The sequence below is a fragment of the Schistocerca nitens genome, chromosome 4 (genome assembly GCF_023898315.1).
Source record: "Schistocerca nitens isolate TAMUIC-IGC-003100 chromosome 4, iqSchNite1.1, whole genome shotgun sequence".
In the NCBI taxonomy this organism is placed as follows: domain Eukaryota; kingdom Metazoa; phylum Arthropoda; class Insecta; order Orthoptera; family Acrididae; genus Schistocerca; species Schistocerca nitens.
Window position 1 is genome coordinate 389,227,815 of NC_064617.1, and position 20,573 is coordinate 389,248,387.

The 20,573-nt window shown below is 43.4% G+C and overlaps 1 protein-coding gene across 1 annotated transcript in view; it reads right to left on the minus strand.

Moving 5' to 3' along the window:
* LOC126251551 (echinoderm microtubule-associated protein-like CG42247) overlaps window positions 1-20,573 on the minus strand; it is a 569,483-nt gene that overhangs the window by 198,403 nt on the left and 350,507 nt on the right. Inside the window, 1 exon segment of the mRNA XM_049952063.1 lies at window positions 18,800-19,018. Within this exon segment, the coding sequence (XP_049808020.1) occupies window positions 18,800-19,018 (219 nt within the window).

Genomic DNA, 20,573 nt, shown 5'->3' on the forward strand with positions numbered 1-20,573 from the left:
AACTGCGACAATAGCATACAAAATGGAACTACCGAAGAGAATATTAAATAAGATTATTCTAATGGACTACAATAACTCAAAATCAATAAAGTGTTTGCAGTTCATGGAGGAACGGTCACAATATGTTGAGTTAATACGCCCCTGTTGCTGCGAAGGGACAGTGAATACAGCATTTACGTCGTCTTTATTAATCTTGAAAAGTTGTGTCACGAAATTCTCTAATGTATATGAGAAATAATAGAAATAAACTGAGGCTCTAGTCGGGTGGAAATTTAGCCCAAACTTCAAAATGCACCGGGGGACAAACGTCAGTTTTGAATTCTACAGTCCAACTGCTATCTTACGGTTCACACATACTAGTTGTTGGAAGGTCATTTACCTTAATGTCATAATAACATTAGGCAAGGCCCTTAACAATTTACGATACGTGCTCGATTGCATGACAAGAAATCTTTGAAATTTTTGTTAACTGCTATAAAATATACTAGAGTACGAAATGGAACCACAATGTCTAAATTCCCGAAACATTTATCTTTGAAAAACAGATCTAAAGATTTTTTTTGACAGATTAAAACACTACTGGGACTCGAACCGTGATGTTTGCTTTTGCAACTGAAGGTCTTCCAAACAAGCAAAGAATAAAGTTCATTCTGCCAGTAACGAATTTCGATACAACAATTTCGATACAACAATAGTCCGCTCCGGAGCCTCGTATTAATTCTGGAGAAAAAGAAGGAAATATAACTTCCTATATCTTCAATCTGTGGAACATCTTTCGCTGGGATAAATACCAGATTATTCACATGTTTACTGATAGCAGTGATGCAGCATATATATATATAAATCACTCTAAATGCATCTACACGTGTCCAGTTATTAATCTAATGTGACTCTTGAAAAGTATTAAAAATAAATCTCGAAGAAAAAATTAAGATAAAATGCAACTAACGAGTGAAGTCCATGCCAGATGGCAATTGAAAATATTGTCATAGGCTACAGACATGTTGGTTGTTGTTTAAATGTCTAGTGTGCTTATAGCGGTGAAACAGGAGAGAGTAACTAATTTTTAAAAAGTTTTACTTACCTTTGTGTCGACTTGTTTCATAGCTTTTATACCGAGGCCTTACTTATCCAAAATAATTCAGAAGGGCACATGCTTGCCTGGAGACGGAGAGTTGACATTTCTATACACCACTCCCTTCAAACATTGCTGCCTAAAGGTTGACAAAGGCGTGGGTTTTCCAGTACATTCTACATGTTATACACAAGTATTGTTATTTGAAAGGATCAGGTTTTTGTTAGGTGCCTAAATGAAAAGAGTCCGTAGGAGATTGGGGTGGATGTTTTCAAACACACTAGGACAGCCGATTACAGCAATGAACTGATTGACACATAGTTAGCTTCCTTCCGCTGTGGTTATTCACTTAGCCAAGGGCCACGAATCGCAGTTCAATGCGTTCAACGAGTTACATTCTGAAATGCTTCATTTTAAATAAATGGTTTAGGAAATAGTCTAGACGTAATTATCACTGTAATGAAAACGAAGTAGATTTTATGGGTAGGGAATGTTGTAAAGTGAACGGTTGGACGAAAATCCAACGAACTACTTTGCTAGGCTTCAAGAGATAGGAAGACTTGTCCTAATGATAGGGATAAAGATTATATTAGAAAATTTGCAGGAGCGACACGGGTGCCTACATAGGGATGCCGTGTAGCATGGAGAAGTCTATAAGTGGCCTTTATCCAAGAGCTGGTTTCAGATTCCCGCTTTATGCGGTAACTGTGGTACGCTGCAGGTCGGTCCATCAGCAGTCTTGAGCCCCAAGACTCACAATACGGTAAGAGAAAGTATGAAGATTCATGGCTGGCCTAATCTACGTTGGGTTAGTTATTTTGTACTGGCTTAAGTTAAAGGAGGGTGGTTCTTGATTCTGAAAATACATGAAACTGGGACAGAAAATGTAGGGTCAATCTGGAACTAAGAAAAAAGTGTGCTGAAGACATCGGTCGTTTGGTCGGTAGATTTAACCGCTGTAGAGGTTAAAATAGTTATTTTCCGAGAATGTGGACAGCTTTGAAAACGACCTCATAAGCAGCTAAATTCAGACATTATACTAGTTGATGTTTATAAAATGTACACTGGCAATAGCAAGAAGAGCGTTTCTGGAAATTTGGAATTTCTTAACGTGGAATATAAATTTAAATATTAATAATTCTTTTAAGATTGCATTTGTCTAGATTAAAGGCTTGTATTGAAGTTAAACGTTGACGATAATCAGTTTAGACAAGAAGAAAATTGTGTCTATGAAATTTGGTGCCTAAGAAGAATGCTGAAGATTAGATGAGTAGCCCATATAACTAAAAACTAATTATGAAGTACTAAATCTAACTGAGGGGACAAGGAATTTATGGTAAAACTTGACGAAACGACGGTATCGGTTGATAGGACATGTCCTGAGGCACTAAGGTTGACAGTGGAAAAGTGAGGACGGGGGGTGGGGGGGAGGGGTGGATATTGTAAAGGGAGACCAAGACTTGGCTACTGTAAGCAGGTGTAGGCTGCAGATATCATAGAGAGATGAAGAGGCTTACACAGGACAGTGGACAGCCGCGCGTGGAGAGCTGCAGCAGTTCGGTAGTAGGACTGAAGCCCACAACAACAAAGCAAAAACAACAACATGGCAAGCAAAATTGAAATAGCAACTGACGCACAATGATTGCAGATTATATTAAAGTTGATTAGCTCTAGATAAAAACGTATTGCGGTGTGAGACTGAAATATAAACACTCCATCGAAAGTGACGTATGGGAATTTGTGGATTTTATTTTGTTTAACTGAAGAAATAACAGTTTTCGAAATTTTAGATTTTGCCATATGGGTAATTTGTGGGTACCTATGGTGAGGGAGGGGGGGGGGGAGCAGATGCACTGCTTGTCCTGAAACGCTTCCATTGCTCACATTTTCCCCGTTGCAAAGAACAAGGCCTATCAAAGTCATTCAGTTTCACAAGACTACGTCTTTTACATGAATTAAGGCAGAAAAATGGTGTTGATTTTAACTTACGCAAAGGAATACAAAACTCCCATTTTCAAGACAACAATTTAATTTTACAAGGGTATATCTTTTAATACAGGCGCACAGAATTTTGGATTATTTTCAGAATAACGTTAAGTATAAAATTTTTCATTTAGCTTTTACAAATATTCGAGGTACCATCCACCGCACGGAAGACAAACTTCCATAACATAATAATAAAACTCTCCCCATAGTGTTGAGAGCACATCTAGAGTCACTGCTGTTGCTGTGCTGCGTCATAGTTCACCAGAAGTTGTTGGAAGAGCAGATAGGGCGATCTTGGAAGCCAATGGTGCAATGCAAGATCAGAACGCCCTTTATATTGTAGGAGGTGCGGCGATGTGCACTACAGGAAAATCACGCCGCACAGTTGCAACTGAACTGCACCTGTTGAAACGGAGAACGGATAACGCCTTTTATTCCTGTGTTCTCGCAGTCTAGGCTCGACGCACAACGGGTAATGAACGAGAGAGCGGAAGAACTAGCTAATTGCATGCGGGGGAAACCTACCGACGACTACATCAACCGACATCTCACAACCAGCACCCAGGTAAACTATTGGTTTCTATTCGTAAGTTAAAATTACCCCTACGTTTCTATCTTTATTCATCATTCCTCATGCAGATCACTCTGGCGTCAGGATTCTTGGGCGTGCAAATCACCGACTGCATTTTACACTGTCCAGTCACATTAATGTGGACATCTGTAAAAAACAGCGTAGACCGGTGCGAGTCGTGCAGGAACAGAGTCAGTGAGGTTCTGGAAGATACCGCCACGGGTCTGGAGTTACGACGACTCCAGTACAGTTGCCAGCTCCGCTAGGTTTCTCGGCTCAGGCTCCATGGCACGAACAGCTCGATCAACGACGTCCCACAGACTCTCGATTGCATTTCTCCCAGGGAGTTTGATGGCAGTGTAGTGTGGTAAACTCACCCCAGTGCTATTCGAACCACGCACATATACACTACTTGTCATTAAAATTGCTACACCAAGAAGAAATGCAGATGATAAACGGGTATTCATTGGACAAATATATTGTACTAGAACTGACATGTGATTACATTTTCACGCAGTTTGGGTGCATAGATCCTGAGAAATCAGTACCCAGAACAACCACCTCTGGCCGTAATAACGGCCTTCATACGCCTGGGCATTGAATCAAACAGAGCTTGGATGTCGTGTACAGGTACAGCTGCCCATGAAACTTCAACACGATACCACAGTTCATCAAGACTAGTGACTGGCGTATTGTGACGAGCCAGTTGCTCGGCCACCATTGACCAGACGTTTTCAATTGGTGAGAGATCTGGAGAATTTGCTGGCCAGGGCAGCAGTCGAACATTTTCTGTATCCAGAAAGGCCCGTACAGGACCTGCAACACGTGGTCGTGCATTATCCTGCTGAAATGTAGGGTTTCGCAGGGATCGAATCAAGGGTAGAGCCACGGGTCGTAACACATCTGAAATGTCACGTCCACTGTCCATGCTGCTGCAAACATCGTCGAACTGTTCGTGCAGATGGTTGTTGTCTTGCAAACGTCCCCATCTGTTGACTAAGGGATCGATACGTGGCTGCACGATCCGTTACAGCCATGCGGATAAAATGCCTGTCATCTCGACTGCTAGTGACACGAGGCCGTTGGGTTCCAGCAAGGCGTTCCCTATTACCCTCCTGAACCCACCGATTCCATATTCAACTAACAGTCATTGGATCTCGACCAACGCGAGCAGCAATGTCGCGATACGATAAACCGCAATCGCGATAGGCTACAATCCGACCTGTATCAAAGTCGGAAACGTGATGGTACGCATTTCTCCTCCTTACACGAAGCATCAGAACAACATTTCGCCAGGCAACGCCGGTCAACTGCTGTTTGTGTATGAGAAATCGGTTGGAAACTTTCCTAATGTCAGCACGTTGTAAGTGTCGCTGCCGTCGCCAACCTCTTGTGAATGCTCTTAAAAGCTAATCATTTGCATATCACCGCATCTTCTTCCTGTCGGTTAAATTTCGCGTCTGTAGCACGTCATCTTACTGGTGTAGCAATTTTAATGGCCAGTAGTGTATAATTTCGCGCTGTGATATGTTGCATTGCCGGCCAGAGTGGCCGAGCGGTTCTAGGCGCTACAGTCTGGAACCGCGCGACCGCTACGGTCGCAGGTTCGAATCCTGCCTCGGGCATGGATGTGTGTGATGTCCTTAGGTTAGTTAGGTTTAAGTAGTTCTAAGTTCTAGGGGACTGATGACCTCTGAAGTTAAGTCCCATAGTGCTCAGAGCTATTTGAACCATATGTTGCATTGTCCTGCTGGTACATGCCATCGTATCGAGGAAAAACAAGCTTGTGTTGATCCATTGTGCATTTCCAGAATGAGAAGGTCTCTCAGGGAATGCCACGAAAACAGTCTTCAGACTAGAATGGTCCCTCCTCCGGATTGGACTCTTCCGACTATTGTTGCAGGGTATAGTTCTCGGACATTTCACGCCGTACAAACGCTTAAACGCTGATTAATCTGAAAAAGCCACCTGTGACCACTGAGTGCACTTCCAGTTGTGGTACTGGCTTTCGAATTCCAGCCTTCGTAGCTGATGAACAGCAGTCAACATGGGCACATGGAGCAGGTGCCTGCTGCGGAGACCCGTACGTAGAAACGTTCGCTCAGCGGTCGTTGAGGAGACAATGATGGTAACCCGTTGGTTCATATGGGCGTTCGGTTGCCCAACAGTTTTGCGTCTCTGCGCCCGTATACACCTCCTCTCAACTATGTGGTGCATCACAGTTCCCTCACCGCTTGATTTGGATAGCGCCGTTTTGTCATACACGGTATACTTTAACTGCTGCGCCACGCGAACAGCTTAGAAATGTTTGGAAATGCTTCCATCCTTGGCCCGAACGCTAATGATCAAGCCTTTCTGGACGTCAAATAAGCCACTCCGTGTCCGCATGACAACGACTGCACTGTCTTTCGAGTCCCTAAGACACACTTAATATACTCTCCACTGTTAGCGCTGCTACCTACCGTCTTTGAGTGGTTATTGCACTTTGACCACGAACATAAGCGGTGTTTGCATTAATGTGACTGGACCGTGTATATTGTGAAGAGATGGCAGAGCGAATTTAGGTGGGGATCTCCCCTTTAATTTCACTGACGACGAGACGTATGTGGTGAAGATTTCAAAATTGTGTGTCTCTGGACTCGAGCCTAAGCTTTTATGCTGGAGATGCAATTGTGTTGCAGAGTGGGTGGCACGTCCGTTTTACTCCAGCGATCATCAGGCCATAGCTACCCGCTGTGTTATTTCAATTCTCTACCCTGAATTTTTCTTTTTCCTGCCAGTTCTCAGTCTGGCAACGTACGCGAGATTCGTCGGTGTGTGTGTGTGTGTGTGTGTGTGCGTGTGTGTGTGTGTGTGTGTGTGTGTGTGTGTGTGTGTGTCTGTGTGTCTGTGTGTGTGGACGCTCATGCTTTTAGTGCATTATTTAAGTTTTTCCTTGTATTTCCGGTTTTCCACAATTTTGCACTCTTTTTATGCACTCGTCTCATAATACTTTAGTTCGAGCGCTAAAGAGGTTCCTGTTGTCCACCCACACCAAACCGTCCTCACCACCACCACCATCATCATCATTATTATTAGACATGTGGAAGATATAGTCTTGTGAAATCGGATGAATCTGTCTCAAACATATTGTAGTTTTGATTAGTGTGGGCTATGACCTGATATTAGGCAGATTCATGCACATTTAAATGAGTACATGAGAGAAGTCAGTGGTAGAATACAAATCTCCAATAATGTCAAACGTATAACCACAGTACATTTCTAGAACATAAGAAGGAGTGGAGAAAAATAAGGCACAAACGCTATTTCCATTCCGGAAGACATTCATACACTGCCACCATAAAAGGGTGGCAACTCACCATAATTTCGTGAGAGGAGACAATTTTAGAGAGCAAAGTGGCCACTGCAGTCCACTTTGCACAGAAGGAAGGAAGCAGGAGAAAATGGGATTGGGGGGAAGCAACTCTAGACTTTCTTCATCGCACAAAACTGGATGGCCAAAGACAGATAGTGCAAAGGTTACTTCGAGATGAGTTTCCTTTCTCTCTGGAGTAATTGCAGCTCCGCAGCCAGGCAGCATGTGCGCCTCTGACAGGTTACCTGCTGACGTCACCACAGCCGCCGCAGCCGCCCTCGCCGTCTTCTCTGCGCCTCATGAAGTATAACGGACGGCGAGTTGTCACTGCCACCATTTTGTGAAGTGCCCCACCTTAAGGGCTGATCAGCGTCACCGTTGCGCGATCTACAGTCTACTGTTAAGCGAAGAAGTAAATCCATGCTTGAAGTGTGTTCTGCACTTCTTCTACCAAGGCCCTTGGATCTTCGGCTGTGCAGCACCATCGCATCTAAGCGAAGTCTGCAGCTAAGAAAAGTTTGTTCGATTTAAAGCATCTACCATTCTTAAATGGAACTACAGTTCGGCTATGTATCTTCTAACGTATTTGAGGCACTTTACATGCTCTTTCAATTCAATCGGACAAAAATTCCTCTAAGTTTTCTATATCGTATTTACACTGTAGCCACTCTAAACATGCCTGGAAACTGAACTGAGCATATTTTTAACCATTCATCGTTCTACGCTAGGCTTTGGCTAAGGTGTCATGGAAGAACATAACACTATGAATAAACGCGTGCATAAACTGAAACTGTTCTTATTTGGGAGAGGAAGATCAAAGGTAGTCAGCACGACTCGCAAACTCGATTCCCACAGTGTTAGCATTTTATGGAAAAAAAATCACAGAGCTAATCATATCTCTTAAGTTTAGTTTGCGTCAATTATTCAATGACTGAAAGAGAGGAGTAATCAGTTTCCTTTGAGTAACATGTTTTATAAATTTATTAGCGTTCGACATGCTGTACCACGATTTTGGGTCTTTAAAAAACAGTTTAAGATTTTTTTATTTTTATTTTTTTTGTGCAGGTAAGCCACATATTTAGCACAACTGTAACGTTATAGTTTCGGATCAGTGTTTTTGTCCAACATAGTAGCTCACAGATATTTATTGTGGGGCGCATTCATGACAATAATTGTTAATCAATTCGTTATTTAATCGATTCGTTTCAGTGTATTAGATTTGCATAATAACGCAGTGTTTTATCTACAGGACTGCAGCTTCTCTTGCGAAACATTTTTGAGTTCATTAAAATATCTCTCAAATCACAGCAAGTCGTATTTATTTTCGTAAACTTAGTTCGTTACTATGATTAAATATACATGAACTGAATTTTAAGCAGATCAAATCCGTGTATGTGTTTCATGAGACTTGGTATGGATCTGTGTTTCATGAGACTTGGTATGGATCTGTGTTTCATGATACTTGGTAGGGAGCAGACCGGTGAGGAGGAAGGGGGGAGGGGGGGGGGAAGAGGACAGGACACAAAAGTACAATGTAATATATGAATTTTATGAGTTTCGGGAGCATCATTGCAGTGTGAAGTCTCATACTATACAAACGTTGGTCTTGCAAATAATTTTCTTAAACATATACATACTTTAGAATACATATCGGCAATATTTACCAAGTCGCACTGAAAGTCTCAATTCCAGTAGTATTATTTGTAGCTTTACAGGAAGGTGGTCCCGAGGAGTGCTGACACCTTTGGTGTGAATGATATAACTTCGGTCGGTAAATTCCAGAGAAATACGTCTTTCCGAATAGTTAGTCATGCCCTGGCGAGCTGTAGCACGCTGCCATGCGGCACCTGTTGTACCAGACTGCCGGAAGAAACTCTACATGTCGTATGTGGGGTGCGGTTTGATAGCGACTCGCTGTCATATGGCGTACTGCTGCGCTGGTGGACAACTAACTGTTGGTATTGGAATGGCCTGTTTGAAAAATTAGGATTAGAGGGTAGGATAAAAGCGATATTCCGCAAAACTGCTTATCGGAATGGTGTTGAAAAAGCGTTCCAATTTCATTGACTTTTCCATAGTCGGTGGGAAGAACAACGGTTATTTCTTAAATTCACTCTCGTCATCCTGATCAAGAACGAAAACTTCAACTTTAGAGAGCACTCTCGACGACAAATAAGGTACAGGTTAAACACAATTCTTATTAAGTCTATATATTTGAGACGCAGGTCACACGAATGATATCACTGCCAGTTTCGACTTAATACGTAATTGATATCTACTCTCTTTCATACCAGATGACACGTACTACATTGTTAATGTTCCAATGTCATGTTCTATTGATAAACCCTTTCTGTAAGGGAGGAGTTTGTAGTACATCCTTGCAAAAAAATCATGAAAATTTGTGCAAAATCCATCAGCAAACAGCGTGTTCACATGAGAGAACTGTATCAGAAATGTAACGAAAAATTCATGGAATCATAAAACGCCACTAGTTTGCGTTTTTCAACAGGCTAAAAGTTTTCTCCTTACTGTTATTCAGCCAACCGATATGCCTTCATCCATCAAATTGCTGAAGACGTTAATGAGAAGACGATGAGAGTAGTGGATCAAATCAGGGAACATTATTACGCAGAAGGGGTCTCGGAGCCCTATCTCGCCTAATGTGGGAACAGTAGAAAAAGAGTTCATGGCTCGCTGAAATAACACACAAAACACGAGATTTGCAGCCACGACAAATATTGACAGACTGTTACTTCAATACAACGGGTTACTCGGTGTCACTAATTTCTGGAGCTGATGTTTGTTTGTCCGGTGCACACATGACGTACAATCAATTCCTTTTCCATTATTCCCACTATCATTATCCCACTAATGAGCAATATTCAAAGTAGCAGGATGCGTTCTGCTCACAAACAGTGGTATCTTGTTCCCTAAAACTTAACCCAAAGATATTTTGCGGTTTTTGTATGTTCTAAAACCGAACTATTAGCACTGACTCTAATAGAAGCCTAATGAATCCAACACGCTAGCTGACAACACTTGACGGATTCCGCATTTACATGTGTAGTTTTCGAATTGCTATTATGCCCCAGGTAAAAGATACGATCTTTCTACGAATTAACGTTTTCTTCTCGCTTCGACTATGGAGAAAGTGCGCGAAGAATGATTCCTTATAGTTTCTGTGCAAGCTGATGTTAGGCTGATTTAATCTTTACGATCAGCATGAGAGGTGTATGTGGCAGGCCACACAATATCACTGCACCATGTTGCTCCACAGTTTTCTAAGCAAATTTTCTGAAGATATTAAGTTTCTTTCTTAGAGTATGAGTCAGTTAGAATTTCTATATATCTCTTACATTCCCTTGCTAGTCAAACGGGCCTCTAATGATTAACGTTGCTCTTTTGTATGTATGCTCTAGGTTTATTGTTGAACCAATCTCTTATGCATTCCACACATTGCAGAAATATTCCAGCATACGCTGTGCAAGCATTTTGTAAGTGATTTCTCCTGCAAAAAGTGAAGTTTGCACTACCCCACCAATCAATTAAAGACTTCTGTTTGCTGCCCTCATGGACGGGTCATGATTATCCCATATTCAGTCCCCACTTAGTATTATTACAGGTTTTTATGTGGTATGGTAGATTCCAGTTGCTACCTATTAATCATGTAGTCAAAGACTAATACATTTCTGAATATCATGAAGTGTACAATTTTACTTTTTTCTGCATTAAGCAACAATTCCCAATCTCCACACCACACAGGTATTTAGCCGAGATATGATGGGATAATACAGGGTGATTCAAAAAGAATACCACAACTTTAGGAATTTAAAACTCTGCAACGACAAAAGGCAGAGCTAAGCACTATCTGTCGGCGAATTAAGGGAGCTATAAAGTTTCATTTAGTTGTACATTTGTTCGCTTGAGGCGCTGTTGACTAGGCGTCAGCGTCAGTTGATGCTAAGATGGCGACCGCTCATCAGAAAGCTTTTTATGTTATTGAGTACGGCAGAAGTGAATCGACGACAGTTGTTCAGCGTGCATTTCGAACGAAGTATGGTGTTAAACCTCCTGATAGGTGGTGTATTAAACGTTGGTATAAACAGTTTACAGAGAATGGGTGTTTGTGCAAAGGGAAAAGTTCTGGACGGCCGAGAACAAGTGATGAAAATGTAGCACGCATCCAGCAAGCATTTGTTCGCAGCCCAGGAAAATCGACTCGCAGAGCTAGCAGAGAGCTGCAAACTCCACAATCAACTGTATGGAGAGTACTACGAAAAAGGTTAGTTATGAAACCTTATCGTCTGAAATTGGTTCAAGCACTGTCTGCAGCTGATAAGATTAAAAGAATCGATTTCTGTGATTTTATCCTTGCTCAAATGGAAACAGATGAATCTTTCGTTTCAAAGATTGTGTTTAGTGATGAAGCAACTTTCCACACTAACGGGAAAGTCAACCGTCACAATGTCTGTATATGGGGCACTGAGAATCCGCGGGAAACAACTCAGTATGAACGTGGCTCGCCTAAGGTGAACGTTTTCTGTGCCATTTCAGCCAATAAAGTTTTTGGTCCCTTTTTCTTCGAAGGTGCTACTGTAACTGGACTACAGTATCTGGAGATGTTAGAGAATTGGCTGTTCCCTCAGCTCGAACAAGAAGCACAACAATTTATATTTCAGCAGGATGGAGCGCCACCACATTGGCACTTATCTGTCCGTAACTACCTGAACGTCAACTACCCGAGGCGATGGATCGGCCGCCAGGCAGCCCGTGACAGAGCACTTCAACACTGGCCTCCAAGAAGCCCTGATCTTACCCCCTGCGATTTTTTCTTATGGGGGTATGTTAAGGATATGGTGTTTCGGCCACCTCTCCCAGCCACCATTGATGATTTGAAACGAGAAATAACAGCAGCTATCCAAACTGTTACGCCTGATATGCTACAGAGAGTGTGGAACGAGTTGGAGTATCGGGTTGATATTGCTCGAGTGTCTGGAGGGGGCCATATTGAACATCTCTGAACTTGTTTTTGAGTGAAAAAAAAACCTTTTTAAATACTCTTTGTAATGATGTATAACAGAAGGTTATACAGTATTATGTTTCTTTCATTAAATACACATTTTTAAAGTTGTGGTATTCTTTTTGAATCACCCTGTATAATAGTTATTTTGATTAGGTGACACTTTCTTGTGGCTGACCACTGATTTGGTTCCATACTATTTGTCTTATCTGTAGCAAGCATTGATAATTATGCGACTTGAGGAGAGAAATAAATTGAAAATAAGAGAACTAATGAGAACGTACAGATATTTCGGGTGCTCTAGGATATCGACTCGATTTTGGAAGTACAACTGGAAGTTGGATGAAGCCAGTTTTTCGTACTGGTATTGCATCTGCCAGGCATCGTGTGAATGAAATACTTTACTTTCCTCACTATCTACAATGACAGGATGCCAGAGTACTGGTGACAATAGTGTGATATCTGTTTTCATGACTTGAGTGTTTCAAGAACTGGCTTGACCACTCAATAGAGATGGGGTATAACAAATTGGCAGTACTGATGGGGTTGCCAAATAATTTGTAGCTCCCACGTATTTACCTTAACAGCTCTGTTAAGAAACGTTGATAGTAGCAAAAAGAGGTGTTTTACGTCATTCTAACGTGTGCTATGCCTTTATTTCTGTCATATTGAGCACCCAAAAAGATTTAATTTAAATATGTACGAGATCCGTTGTTCTGGAAGTCAGAAGTAATTCAGTGCAATCTTTACATTTTTCAACTACTTCATAGTGAGACATTGTGAAGTTTCTATCAGAACCCACGCACATTTCTCCGATTGCTTTATTTAAGAGTTTTCCAAAGGGCTAAACCTCTTTCATGGCAACCGAATTATCAGGCAGGCATGACAATGTATCGACAGATGGACGAGTTGAGACAAGTTGTTGGGTGGAGCCGATCTCCGCAGGACATAACGATTCAGTTGCGGCAGCCGCCGAAAGAGGGTGAAGACAGTTCTTAGAAAAATAAGCACCACTGACTCAAGGAAAGGCAGAATTTTAATAAAAGTTGTCACCAGCGATATAAAACCAATATTAATGGGAGCATTTCAGTAACAGGAGGTGGAGCGCATTGTAACCTGAACACCCACGAACGTTCACAAAGCTGAACGGACCTAAATTCAGAGTAACAGTAACGGTACTGAACTTGCCCTTAGTCAAGCAATGGCCCACCTCTGAGGTGAAAACAATAGAGTCATGGCTTAGTTCTCCGTCGGTACTGCCGTTAGCAACGATGAGAGGCAGAATAGAGTTCTGTAAAACGTGTTGTATATTTCGCATTGTAGCGGACCCGCCTATCACCTGAATTCAAGCATTCTTTTTATATGCGGGAAATACACTGAAGCGTCAGAGAAACTGATATAGGCATGCGTATTAAAATACAGTGGTATGTAAACAGGCAGAATACGGCGCTGCGGTCGGCAACGCCTATATAAAATAAGTGTCTGGTGTAGCTGTTAGATCGGTTACTGCTGCTACAATGGCAGGTTATCAAGATTTAAGTGAGTTTGAAAGTGGTGTTATAGTCGGCGCACGAGCGATAGGACATAGAATTTACGAATTAGAGCGATGAAGTGTTGGTTTTCCCGTACGACCATTTCACGAGTGTACTGTGAATTTCAGGAATACGGTAAAACATCAAATCTTAGACATCGCTGCGGCAGGGAAAAGATCCTGGAAGAACGGGACCAATGATGACTTAAGAGAATCGTTCCATGTGACAGAGTGCAATCCTTTCGCAAATTGCTGGGCCATCAGCAACTGTCAGCGTGCGAACCACTCAACGAAACATCATCGATATGGGCTTTCGGAGCCGAAGGCCTACTCGTGTACTCTTGATGACTGCACGACACAAAGATTTACGCCTCGCCTGGGCCCGTTAATACCGACTGGAAACATGTTGCCTGGTCGGACAAGTCTAGTTTCAAACTGTATCGAGCGGACGGACGTGTACTGGTATGAAGACAACCTAACGAATCCGTGGAACCTGCATGTCAGCAGGGGACTGTTCAAGCTGGTGGAGGCTCTTTAATGTTGTGGGGCGTGTGCAGTTGAAGTAATATGGAACCCCTGATACGTCTAGATACGACTTTGACAGGTGACACCTACGTAAGCATCCTGTCTGATCACCTGCATTCATTCGTGTCCAATGAGCATTCCGACAGACTCTGACAATTCCAGTAGGACAATGTGACACCACACAGGTCCATAACTGCTACAGAGTGGCTCCAGGAACACTCTTCTGAGATTAAACACTTCCGCTAGCCACCAGACTCCGCAGACATCAACATTATTGAGCGTATGACGGATGCCTTGCAACGTGCTGTTCAGAAGAGATGTCCTCCCCCTTGTACTCTTACGGATTTATGAACAGCCCTGCAGGTTTCATGGTGTCAGTTCCCTCCAGCACTACATCAGACATTAACCGAGTCCGTGCCACGGTGTGTTGCGGCACTTCAGGGTGCTCGCGGTGACCCTAAACGATATTAGACAGGTGTACCAGTGTTTTTAGCTCTTCAATGTAACAAGTCCGGTGAATCAGACGCCGCACGCTAAGTGATAGCAACATTAACAGAGAATGCCATAAGGTCTGTTTCTTCCATTCGAACATAAACTACCCTACTGTTACAATCAGCACCTAATGCAGACCAATTAAGATGTTGTAATTAATGGATACTGAATTCAGGAATGCTAAAAGTGACGCATGTTCCGTACGTCGGACACAGAAGTGATTTAAACAATCGCGGCACCAGTTGCTTATACTTGGCACGTCCTGAAAAAAAGTCGCTAGTCGAAAATATGTCCCAAACATACGCACAAATAAGCTAATGACGTAGTGGAGGCACTAAACGCTGAGGTGACGAAAGTCGTGGGATACCTCGTAATATCATGTCGGACCCCTTTTGCTCGACATAATTCAGCAGCTCAAAATGGCGTGGACTCAACAAGTCGTTGGAAGTCTCCTGCAGAAATAATGAGCCTTGCTGATTCTACAGCCGTCTACTAAGTGTTGCCAGTGACAAATAACCGATAGGATTCATGTAGGGCGATGTTGATGGCTAAATCATTCCCTAGAATTGGCCCCAATGTTCTGAGAACAAATTGCGAACAACTGTAACCCAGTGACGTGAGATCGTGATTTCGGAACGTGAAATCCATGCAAATTGTCTCCAGGTAGCCGAAAATAACCATTTCCAGGCAGTGATCGGTTCAGTTGTACCAGAGGATCAAGTACGTTCCATGCAATCGCAACTAACACCATTATAGAGCTACCACCAGCTTGCACAGTGCCTTGTTGACAAAAAAATGTTCAAAAGTGTGTGAAATCTTATGGGACTTAACTGCTAAGGTCATCAGTCCCTAGGCTTACACATTACTTAACCTAAATTATCGTAAGGACAAACACACACACCCATGCCCGAGGGAGGACTCGAACCTCCGCCGGGACCAGCCGCACTGTCCATGACTGCAGCGCTCAAGACCGCTCGGCTAATCCCGCACGGCCCATGTTGACAACTTGGGTCCATGGCTTCGTGGTGCCTGCGTCACACTCGAACCATACCATCAGCTCTCGCAAACTGAATTCGGATCTAGGTCGTTGTCTGAGAGGTAATGGATGAAATTTGGTATTCTCGCCACACTCTTGACATTATGGATCGCCGCGCGGGATTAGCCGAGCGGTCTGTGGCGCTGCAGTCATGGACTGTGCGGCTGATCCCGGCGAAGGTTCGAGTCCTCCTCCGGGCATGGGTGTGTGTGTATGTCCTTAGGATAATTTAGGTTAAGTAGTGAAGATGAAATGGGAGATATGATACTGCGTGAAGAGTTTGACAGAGCACTGAAAGATCTGAGCCGAAACAAGGCCCCGGGAGTAGACAACATTCCATTAGAACTACTGACAGGATTGGGAGAGCCAGTCCTGACAAAACTCTACCATCTGGTGAGCAAGATGTATGAGGCAAGCGAAATACCCTCAGACTTCAAGAAGAATGTAATAATTTCAATCCCAAAGAAAGCAGATGCGGACAGATGTGAAAATTACCGAACTATCAGTTTAATAAGCCACAGCTGCAAAATACTAACGCGAATTCTTTACAGACGAATAGAAAAACTAGTAGAAGCCGACCTCGGAGAAGATCAGTTTGGATTCCGTAGAAATATTGGAATACGTGAGGCAATACTGACCCTACTACTTATCTTAGAAGCTAGATTAAGGAAAGGCAAACCTACGTTTCTAGCATTTGTAGACTTAAAGAAAGCGTTTGACAATGTTGACTCGAATACTCTCTTTCATATTCTGAAGGTGGCAGGGGTAAAATACAGGGAGCGAAAGGCTATTTACAATTTGTACAGAAACCAGACGGCAGTTATAAGAGTCGAGGGGCATGAGAGGGAAGCAGTGGTTCGGAAAGGAGTGAGACAGGTTTGTAGCCTCTCCCCGATGTAATTCAATCTTTATATTGAGCAAGCAGTGAAGGAAACAAAAGAAAATTTCGGAGTAGGTATTGAAATCCATAGAGAAGTAATAAAAACTTTGAGGTCCGCCGATGACATTGTAATTCTGTCAGAGACAGCAAAGGACTTGGAGGAGCAGTTGAACGTAATGGATAGTGCCTTGAAAGGAGGATATAAGATGAACATCAACAAATGCAAAACGAGGACAATGGAATGTAGTCGAATTAAGTCGTGTGATGCTGAGGGAATTAGATTAGGAAATGAGACACTTAAAGTAGTAAAGGAGTTTTGCTATTTGGGGAGCAAAATAAATGATGATGGTCGAAGTAGAGAGGATATAAATGTAGACTGGCAATGGCAAGGAAAGCGTTTCTGAAGAAGAGAAATTTGTTAATATCGAGTATTGATTTAAGTGTCAGGAAGTCGTTTCTGAAAGTATTTGTATGGAGTGTAGCCATGTATGGAAGTGAAACATGGACGATAAATAGTTTAGACAAGAAGAGATTAGAAGCCTTCGAAATGTGGTGCTACAGAAGAATACTGAAGATTAGATGGGTAGATCACATAACTAATGAGGAGATATTGAATAGAATTGGGGAAAAGAGGAGTTTGTGGCACAACTTGACTAGAAGAAGGGATCGGTTGGTAGGACGTGTTCTGAAGCATCAAGGGATCACCAATTTAGTATTGGAGGGCACCGTGGAGGGTAAAAATCGTAGAGGGAGACCAAGAGATGAATACACTAAGCACATTCAAAAGGATGTAGGTTGCAGTTGGTACTGGGAGATGAAGAAGCTTGCGGAGGATCGAGTAGCATGGAGAGCTGCATCAAACCAGTCTCAGGAGTGAAGACCACAACAACAACAAGTAGTGTGTAAGCTTAGGGACTGATGACCTTAGCAGTTAAGTCCCATAACATTTCACACACATTTGAACATTGTGGATCTCGGAACATTGAATTCCGTAACGATTTAGGAAATGGAATGTGCCATGAATCTAGCTCCAACTTCTATTTCCCCTTCAAAGACCGTTAATTCCCGGCATGCGGCCGCAATCACGTCGGAGAAATATTTCACATGAATCATCTGAGTACAAATGACAGCTCCGCGAATGCACTGCCCTCTTGTGCACGCGCTATTACTGCCATCTGTTTGTGTGCATGTCGCTATCCCAGCTACTTCAGTGTAAGAAAGATGTGAAATGCAATAGGCTTAGTCTCAAAATCTCGAGAGCTGACCTCCAGTACAAGATACTTCCTCAAACAAATACCTCGCGTTAGAGAAATTCGAGCTTATGGAGAGAGGATCCGACGATCCTTCTCGCCTCATGCTTTCGGAAAGGAGTAGTAATGTAGAGGTGTAAATACCGGGTGATCAAAAAGTCAGTATAAATTTGAAAACTTAATAAACCACGGAATAATGTAGATAGAGAGGTAAAAAGTGACACACATGCTTGGAATGACATGGTGTTTTATTAGAACAAAAAAAAATCAGATTGCTAGACGCGTGAAAGATCTTTTGCGCGCGCCATTTGGTGATGATCGTGTGCTCAGCCGCCACTTTCGTCACGCTTGGCCTCCCAGGTCCCGAGACCTCAGTCCGTGCGATTATTGGCTTTGGGGTTACCTGAAGTCGCAAGTGTATCGTGATCGACCGACATCTCTAGGGGTGCTGAAAGACAACATCCGACGCCAATGCCTCACGATAACTCCGGACATGCTTTACAGTGCTGTTCACAACATTATTCCTCGACTACAGCTATTGTTGAAGAATGATGGTGGACATATTGAGCATTTCCTGTAAAGAACATCATCTTTGCTTTGTCTTACTTTGTTATGCTAATTATTGCTATTCTGATCAGATGAAGCGCCATCTGTCGGACATTTTTTGAACTTTTGTATTTTTTTGGTTCTAATAAAACCGCATGTCATTCCAAGCATGTGTGTCAATTTGTACCTCACTATCTACATTATTCCGTCATTTACTCAGTTTTCAAATTTATACTGCCTTTTTGATCACCCGGTGTATGAACGAGGGGTACAGTAGTTGTCCACCAGCGCAGCCGACTACAGGGCAGTGGCGTGGGTCGCGGCCTCAGGCTGGGGTACCTTGGACGGGAGCGTCCCTGTCGTCGTCGTGGGCGCCGTTGGCGCGCCAGCGTGGCGGGGGCGGCGGCGGCTGCTGCGGGGGCGGCAGCAGCGGCTCGTGGTCGAGCAGCGCGGGCGGCGGCGCGCCCCAGCGCCCCTGCGCGTGTCCGGGGGCGGAGCGGTCTCGCTCCCGGTCCTTACCGTCGCGCTCCACGGCGGGCAGCGCCAGCGGCACGCGGCCCTGCCGGCTCTTGCTGCGCGCGCGCCGCGCCGCCTCCTGCTGCACCATCAGCTGGTTGGCGCCGCCGCCGCCGTGCGTGTTGGCGCGCGACCGCGACCGCCGCGGAGAGCCGCCCACCTCGCGCCCGCCGCAGCCCAGGTAGAACGTGTCCACATCCGCGAACTCGTTGCGCAGCTGCGAGAAGCTCCGCACCTGCCGGGTGTTAGTTTCACTCGTCATCCGAAGCAAATAAAGCCATTAGATGCTACTGGGCATTGAAATAGTATAGTGGGGAAAGCCGAAAATTTGTACGAAAAGCTCTCCAAATACCGCTACCAGTCACAAAAATTCTTGACAGTTGAATTATTTACCTAGCGACATGTTCCGAGGTGATGCCTCATCATCAGGCTATACTGGCTTTACAAAAACATTTAATACAGACACACTGCGAACCTCTACAGTCGCCTTAGTGTACTCTGCAGCCGAGTGCTGTGCACCAGCGTGGTTAACCGGCAAGCATGTAAACAAGGTGGACACCCAGCTTGACGCTGCTATGAGAACCATAACTGGATGCATAAAGACTACCCCACTATATTGGCTTCCAACACTTAGTCATATAGCTCCACCCTCCCTGCGAAGACAGGAAGCTCTGATGAAGGAAAACACAAAATTAATGAAAAACCCCCTACTTCCTATCCACGAAGATGTCCCAACTTTGGAAAGAATATGACTCCGCTCCAGAAATCCCCTTTAAGACTGGCCCAACAACTGTCAGCTGCCAACTTCAGCATGGATACTAAATGTCACGAGAGCTGGAGTGGTAGTGCCTCCCCTGACAACCGTGAACTTATCTGTCCGGCTAATCCCGCGCGGTCTAAGGAGCTGCAGTACTGGACTGTGTGGCTGATCCCGGCGGAGGTTCGAGTCCTCCCTCGGGCATGGGTGTGTGTGTTTGTCCTTAGGATACTTTAGGTTAAGTAGTGTGTAAGCTTAGGGACTAATAACCTTAGCAGTTAAGTCCCATAAGATTTCACACACATTTGAAGATTTTTCTTATCTGTCCATCAGCGAAACCTAAGGGCTTTGAACTTCCACGACAGCTATGGAAAAGCCTAAACAGAATCCGAACAGGACATGGACTATGTGCACACAATCTACACAATTGGGGAAAGCTTCCCAGCCCTAGCTGTGACTGTGGGGCACCTGATCAAACAATACAGCACATCGCCCAGGACTGTGAATTAAGAGCCTACCAGGGTAGTCGGGCTGACTTCTTCAACGCCACACCGCCCTGCCTCGAATGGATCCCCAATTTGGACGTCAGAATTTGAAGACTTGTGTAACGCAAATTATCTGCTGTGATGTTACTTTTTAATGTGTTTATGTATTATATTTTATCTGAATATGTATCCTTCACGTACGTATTTTATAGTGTATTTTATCATATAATTTCATAATGTAATAAGTGTAAACCATGTGTGTAGCGCCATACGCTAAATAAATAAATTCATATTTATACAGATATTAAAGCTTCCAAGATTTAATATCTATACAAACATATGTTAAATGTTTTTCTAATGCCAGAATAGCCTGATGATGAGGTATCACCTAGAAACACGTCGTTAAATAAATAATTTAGCTGTCACAAATATTTTAAACCTTCTCATATTTTTAAATCTTTCGATTAATAGTCAGTATGGCTTCTAATTATTGAAAATTTGTACTGGACAGGGACTGAAATCCGAAATTTTCCGTTTGTCGCGAACGG